The sequence below is a fragment of the Cajanus cajan genome, chromosome 9, assembly GCF_000230855.2.
Source record: "Cajanus cajan strain Asha chromosome 9, NIPB_CcT2T_4, whole genome shotgun sequence".
Classification (NCBI taxonomy): Eukaryota; Viridiplantae; Streptophyta; class Magnoliopsida; order Fabales; family Fabaceae; genus Cajanus; species Cajanus cajan.
Window position 1 is genome coordinate 4,317,130 of NC_138525.1, and position 7,533 is coordinate 4,324,662.

At 35.3% G+C, this 7,533-nt stretch overlaps 1 protein-coding gene across 3 annotated transcripts; it reads right to left on the bottom strand.

The window, feature by feature from the left end:
* Window positions 1-171: 171 nt before the first annotated feature.
* Window positions 172-6,480, bottom strand: AKINBETA1 (5'-AMP-activated protein kinase beta-2 subunit protein). 3 transcript variants are annotated; one of them, XM_020378255.3, is made up of 5 exons: window positions 6,339-6,480; window positions 5,950-6,243; window positions 1,638-1,816; window positions 1,348-1,510; window positions 172-670 (listed from the first exon to the last, which is right to left on the bottom strand). In XM_020378255.3, exons 2-5 carry the CDS (start codon window positions 6,142-6,144, stop codon window positions 353-355), a joined length of 855 nt encoding a protein of 284 aa, XP_020233844.1. In that variant the 5' UTR covers window positions 6,145-6,243; window positions 6,339-6,480; the 3' UTR covers window positions 172-352. The 3 variants fall into 3 exon arrangements, with proteins under 3 accessions (XP_020233844.1, XP_029130914.1, XP_082919636.1); XM_029275081.1 differs by lacking the exon at window positions 6,339-6,480 and having other exon boundaries at window positions 5,950-6,332; XM_083063510.1 differs by lacking the exons at window positions 5,950-6,243; window positions 6,339-6,480 and adding an exon at window positions 4,483-4,500.
* Window positions 6,481-7,533: the final 1,053 nt, after the last annotated feature.

Here is a 7,533-nt window from a genome sequence, read left to right on the forward strand (position 1 = left end):
CTAAACAAAAATTTCAGCTACTTCTTTTGCTTGTGTACAACAATTGGATATTATATAACCCATAAAAAAAAATTGTGACCAGCACCTCCTTACCACCTTCAGTAGCTCTGCCACCATCACACTTGACGCACCCAATTGTTATTTCAATAATTCTAGAAGGAAACGAAACGATTGAAAAACAAAAAGTTTGATTTATCAATTCAAAACATTAAGTCTCGAGCATATCTATAGACACAAGACCTTCATATACCACTGGTCGGAGAGTATTATTTAAACTTTTCATCTTTACAGACTGAGGCTACCAAAAAAACCAAAAAAAGAAAGGTTTATATAACTGACGGCCATCACATATTCACCTCTTGAGTGGTTTGTAAAGGACAACCGTCACATATTTGGACTGAAACCTGTGAGTCAGTCCCAGGGCAACAACTGACTTTGAGGCCAAGTTTTTCTCTATGAAGACATGATTTAGCACAACATGTTGGGGCTTTGAAGAGGAACCTATGTCAGAGTTCTCCATACCTAGGACAGTAAGATGCAGCTGCGAAGGAACAGCCATTGGCTCTTTTGCAAAGTCTTCCTCACCTGGAAATGTTTGACCATAACTGGATTCAGGGGAGGGTGGTGCTTCAAACTCAGACACACCATCAGGGTTTTCTGGCACATAATCCTGAAGAAAACAAAAAAATTCAAATCAATGGGGACAATACTTCCTCATAATCAACCAATCAAGAGCAGTCAGTCAATGCTGTTCTAAATGGGATAAGGAAATATTAACTATCTTTGTAATCAGTTGAATTTTGTTCTCATATTAATAGTAGTCAACCTCAAAGTCATCCAAAGCAAAATCATTAAACTAGAAAGTTTTTATAACTCGATTTTCGTCCTACTAATGCCCAACCCTCTAAGTCATGTAAACTGACTTTCCAAAACTTTAAATTGTTTCCATGAACCAATAGTGAAGTGCAAAAAACGGTGTTCCCCTGTCTATGTTCATCCTTTATCTCCACATGGTATGCAGACATCAAAAAATAACAAAGGATGCAGCATTCTTTCCCCACCCACCTGCCCTCCCTCTCCTCACAGCACATACTACATAAAACAAAGGCCTAGATGGGGAGAAGGGGGGAGGGGGGAGGGGGGGGGGGGGGGTTAAGAAAATAACATTGGCATCTGTTGTATGTCAAGTTCAAGTGTTCAACTTAAAACCCAATTGTAGCTAACACAGAAGAAATAAACTTCAATGCAGACACACAATTTAGTATACAGGAGGACAAATTTCATGAAGAAAATATGTTCACAAATGATGATGTTTTCATAAGAGAAATAAACAAGGAAGATGCATACATTAACATCAAGAAGATTGCAGACATGCCCCATCTCATCAGCTACATTAGGAAGATCTGGAATAAATCTCTCTTCACCATCAACAATGAACCTGTAATGATATATACCTGGCGGTAGGACTACAAGAATTGAGTGATCCTTGCCAGCTCGCTGCAATGCCTTCCTGCAAGTAAAATAAAATTTAATGGTACTAATCTCATTGAAGAAATTTTACAGTTAAGATAACTTTATAGGTCAAATACAATCCAGCTATTGTTACTGAAAAAAAAAAAAAAATAGTTAAACTTTACCTAGATGCCCAGTTATCCCAAGATCCTTCCACAGTCACATTGTTACCACCATAGTTCCAAGTAATCATGACAGGGATTCCTTGCTCAGGAGGTTGATTAACAACACCATGAGACTCATTCTGCCACATTTGATTGAGAAAAGGAGGGCCATTACCTCTTTGTAATGGAGCTAGAGGAACCTGAAAATCACAACAAAATCCTATATTTTTTAGTAATGCCAAGTAGCCACTGGTGACACTTACATACTTATTTCCTAACCCAGAAAAAAAAATCCTAACTTAAAGTAATTGAAATTTCAGTTAGGCATGTGCATCAGCATCGTGAATTGTAAAGAGGTTTCAGAATCTATTTCCCATTTCCACGGGAAACAGCAAAGTCCACAAGCACAGCAGTGCACAAATATGGTTGCGGCACTTGTGCACTACGATACATCCCATGTAGTATGTATAATCACAAAAATTTACAATAAAGAAAATATAATCACACAACTCAAGTTTATCATCAACAAGTATAACATGATTTCACACAATGCCTCTCGGATCAAACTCTATTAAATATTAATATCAAACAAATTATCTAGTAACTGCGTTATTTAATGGCATACAGTAATATTCGCTTTTTCAAATCTCTATGCAAAAACAGGCAAATTTATGACTTCAAAACCTTTTTTTTCAACAAAAAGGAAAGATAGAAAGTGCAGCTTGTTTTGATTATTAAGCACATCAGTACATGTATGTTTCAAGCCATTCTTTTACAAACCAAAACTGTTATAGCAGGATCAATGCTGCTATTATGAAAATTCCAGATATAAATTTAATAATTTATATTGCATATATAAAAAAATGCTAAAAAGAAAGCCATAATTAAATGCATATTCATAACTAATAATTAAAAGTCACAATTTTATGGCAAACATAGAAGTTACTTAGTTACTAACAAGAGTCGAGTAATGTATAAGAAAAAAGAAAGTACAGCAAGAAAGGGCAACTTAAGGTTAACTATCTGAGCACAACAGTGAAAGAAAGAATATAAAACAAAATATAGACCCCTCTTTGCTGTGAACAGAATAGATAACCAAAGGATGTGAACAGAGAGACATAACAGAATGGATAGCCAGAGATCCACATACTGTGGGTTGGCCAAAAACTCCAACGTAGTGCCATAGGTTGGCTGGAAATGCAACTGAGAGCTCTGGGTCAAATGGTTTGGGTTGAAGCGGGAAGAGACCAGTGTCATTTAGCTTTCAAAAGGGTGAGAATGGAAAAATAGGGTCTGATGAAATAAAAAAGAATCGCGGAGATTTTAAGAACCAAATGACATCTAAAAAATGGGGTTTCTGGTCTCTGATGCAATAGCAGTTGCAACTGCAATTCATGCCGCTCCAGGCATGACAGTGAATTACGATGCGACAGGGTTCCACAGAGTGGCCCACAGCAGTGATGCCACTATAGTGCACAATTGACCACTATGTTTAATAGTAACAATAACTATGAGACGTTACTAAAATAGGAATGGCCTTTAATTTTCCTGCATTTATAGAAAAATATAATCAAAGCTTCTGTTATTGTTGTTAGCAAGGGCAAATAGCTATGGTGAAAAAGTGTCATCAATCACTCTGGATTTTGCCTAGTTGATATGGTACAAGATATTTTATAAAAGTAAAACACCTAACTGGTTTGAGAGGGGGTAGTCATCTTGGTTCCAGATATGCAAGTAGTTAAAATAAACAACAATCACATTAATTGAACTGAATCATGTGGAAGTAAATAAATATAAATGTCATAATTTGGACCTAACCAAGGTTGTTTGAAGGCACAGAATGATAAGAATAAGAAAATGCTATGAGGGAGACAACTCCTTCAAGATGAAAACTGTTTTGGAAAACAATTTCCACCATGGAAGATACAAAGTCATTTTCCACATATTGACAGGTTCTTTTTTACTGACTAGGAAATGATTTTCTGCTGATCACAGCCTCATAAACCTGAAAATGTGCAAAATTTTTCACAAGATTATACTCTACTTGATATAGGAAGTGAAAATCTTCAGATGCAAGACACAAATCAACACACACACATTAGCACTCCTGGGAATAACCTGCCCATATATAGAAGGTAAAAAATAGATTCTCAAATATCCATGTTAAATTAAATTATGCACATTCATTCACCTTAAAAGAACTTGAGGACAACTGAAGGATGACCACTTTATTAAACAAAAATTCAGCAAACAAATCAGATTCTTTTGAAACATTGGAAAAGAAAACACAAAATTATCTAAGCATTGAAAGTATGACATCCAAAATTCACAGAATGCACAAATAGTGAATTGACAGCAAGTAATACAAAATAAACCAACATATTGAGTATTGTCTTTTAAGCTATGCTGGACATGAAAATATATCAACTCTACATGAAAGATGTAACATGACCATCGAATATAACTTTTCTCTCCAGGTTCTCCACACATCAACAACAAAACAAAACAAAAAAAGGACATTCAGAACAGATGGGAATAAAGGAAAGAAACGGCAAATATTTACCAGATTCATGGGATCTATATAACATTGGATAAGAGGGAATAGAAACACAGAAAAATATTGATTGTATATAGTATAATATTATAATCTTAGTAACATAATCTTCTTGTTGTATCTGTTAATTTTTTTTAAATACATCCTCGAGAATTAATTACAATATTCAAAATTATTGCACCACTGTTGGCAGACAGTATCATTTACCTTATTGAAATATTTCACTTGCCATTTCTCAGATGGAGAAATGTCAAGGAATGCAAGTAACGGAGGACAGGCAATAACAAACTTGACATAAAACAAAATTCATACCATTACACCAATAAAACTGATTCTGTTGAAACCTATATCTCAGTTACGTTCCAGACAGCGAATTTCACACTCAGTCCATAGGACACTGTTGCATGGAATTTCCAAATCAGAGAAGATCAGACGGTATCATTTATCCAAATTGCAATATTTCACATGTTTCTCAAAAGGAGAAATGTCAAGGAATGCAGGTAAGCGAGGACAGGCATCAACAAATTTGACATAAAACAAAATTCATACCGTTAGGACACTGTTGCATACAATTTCCATATCAGACAAGATCGGGCAGTATCATTATCATTTATCCATATTGCAACATTTCACGTGCTGTTTCTCAAATGGAAAAATGTCAACGAAAGCGAGTAACCAAGGACAGGCAGCACAAAATTTGACATAAAACAAAATTCATACCGTTACACCAACAAAACTGATTCCGTTAAACATATATCTCAGTCACATTCCAGACAACAAATTTCACACACTCAATCCATAGGACACTGTTGCATGCAATTTCCAAATCAGACAAAATTAACTGGTTGACCTGAGACTAGAACTACGAATGTTTATCTCCAATTAGTCTAACTACCCAATCGCAACCATCCACAACTTGCAAGTTTATCCCATAAAACAATTAGGTGGGACAACTTAAACTTAGATGGAGTCACGCATAGCAGTTGTGTGAACTGCAAAGTTGAGTATCGCAAAAGTATAAATCCAGTAAAATGTTTTCAACTCTCATGGACAAAAATGAGGTTGCACCATTGCAAAGAATATAAAAATGGTGAGGTAACTCTCCTAAACAGAGAGATGCAAGTATGTAACAGTTCTGAAAAGCACAAACAGTTTACAGCAGTAATAGCCAAGATCCACATCATTCCACCGTCCATGCCCCTCCCTAACAAGTTTTCAACATTCAAACCATAGCCACTCAATCAACACCAGCCATATTCCTGTTAGTCACTGTCATGGTTACTGCGTGTTGAACATATATTTCTGTGAATTGTAGCTTCCACGTTATTCTACAATTTGACGTAAATTTTACATCCATAAAATACATTCAAACACACTGTTTTTCAATAAGAATCACGTCCATGACGAAGCATGCACGAAAGAACCAATCCATCAACGACATAAATACCAGATCCGTCCATCAACACATTTCGTTTCAACTTCGCCGGCGAAAAAAAAAAACTCAGCAAACAATCCACGGTTTCGACAAAACTAACCCTACACCGGCACCTAATCTCTCGCTCCGTGTCTCTCATGCACCGGACATTAGTTAGCATGAACCTCACCACCGAACACGGAAGAGCAAAATCGACGAAAAACCTAGTTGACCGAACAAAACCGAAAATCCGCCCTAGCTAACGAAATTCAATTCAACAACAACGAATACACGTGAGGACGCTACAATGCAGAAAAATCGAAGCGGAAGTAATAGAGACAGAGAGAGGAAGCTGCGGAGAGAACCTGAGGACCGAAGAGGATCGGCGATCTGGAGCGGCGAGGACTCTGCGGCGGGCTATTGGCCATCGAATCGGAGGAGAAGGCGCGGACCGGAGGCCGAGAGTCCGGCGCGTGAGGCACACGGGCGGCGGAATCGGCGGCGGCGGGATCGACGGCGGGGGAAATGGATCCGTCTTCTCTTCCGTTGGCGTTTCCCATGCGATTTGCGGAAGCAAGCGAGGGAGGGAAACGGTGCGGTTGCGGTTACGGTTACGGTTGCGTAGTCGTCGTTTTGCGAGAGCAATGCAATGCAATGCTCTGGTCGTGAATTGAGGTAACGAGTGAGAGTAGAGAGGGAGGATAATGACTAATGAGAAGAAGGAGAAGGAGAAGAGAAGAAATAGAAACGGTACCGTCGTTCTTGTTATTTGTTCTTATCAACTTCTTCTGTCTGAGTCTGATCTGACGCAATGTTCTGTTTGGACTTTGGTGAGCCAGAAATTAAGAATTAAAGCATAATTAAATAAATCAGAGAAAACCATAATAAACGTTTTATTTATTTTTCCTCCACTCTCTCTCTCCTCGCGTTCCTTTCCACGCTCCCTCTGCAACACAAGTACAAACTCGCGCTTATCCTCTTCTTACCTCTCGCGCCTCCTATTCAATAATAAGTTTTATATTCATTTTTTAATGAAGTATTAAATAATAAGTGTTATATAAAGTTTATTATATAAAATACTATTTCACATAAACAATATTTTTCAATGTAGACTACTAAATTTGTTTTACACATCATGGTAACATTTTTAACAACCTTTTCATCATTATTTAATATATTAAATATTACTGTATTTATACAATTATATAAATAAGATTTTATTATTTTTGTTTTTTACTTTTATTTAAGACCATTTTACCTTTTATTAACTATAATTTATTTCACGTTATTTATATATTGTAACTTTTATTATATATTTTTATTTTTAAAATAAAATTTATAAATGTACAAGTATATATTTTTCACTGGTATTTAAAAAATAAGTGAAGTGAGGTTAGAGATCAAAGTCAAACTTACCAACTTACAACAATCTATCCTGCCCAACTTGGCAATCAAACAAGATAGTTTGTCTTATTTGAACACGTTATTTTTGTTTTTAAACATGTAACATGTTCGGAACTTAAGTGTTACATACTAATATATAATCATGTTAAACTGCTAAATCGTAATATTGTAAAAAAAAAATTATTTTTACAAAAGTAAAAAAATGCAAATCTATAGTTATATAGTATGTCTTTGTGCTGGTATAAATTGTTAGAGTGAGCTTATAATTTTGCATGTTCTAAAGAATGTATTTGTTTGAAAGTTAAAAAAAATAGTTATAAAGTCAACTGGGAAATGTTATATTTTTAATGTATGTATTAAAGTTTTAATTTAAAAAAAAATTATTGTGCTAAAAAATAAATAATAATATCATTTATTTTATCTTTATTGTTATTAATATTGTAAATTTCATAATTGTTTGATTATTTTTATTTATCAAAAGATTATATGTGTTTTGTTGTTTAATTGTTAAAAAACTTTAAAGATCGATGAATTATTATGAGTTT

What these genes read in the sequence shown, in the direction of transcription:
- AKINBETA1 (XM_020378255.3), bottom strand. Translation starts at nt 6,144, where the DNA reads ATGGGAAACGCCAACGGAAGAGAAGACGGATCCATTTCCCCCGCCGTC. An exon ending in TGGGATAACTGGGCATCTAG is followed by an intron (nt 1,511 to 1,637) that starts GTAAAGTTTAAC and finishes TTTTACTTGCAG; the next exon opens with GAAGGCATTGCAGCGAGCTG. An exon ending in GCAATCTTCTTGATGTTAAT is followed by an intron (nt 671 to 1,347) that starts GTATGCATCTTC and finishes TGTTTTCTTCAG; the next exon opens with GATTATGTGCCAGAAAACCC.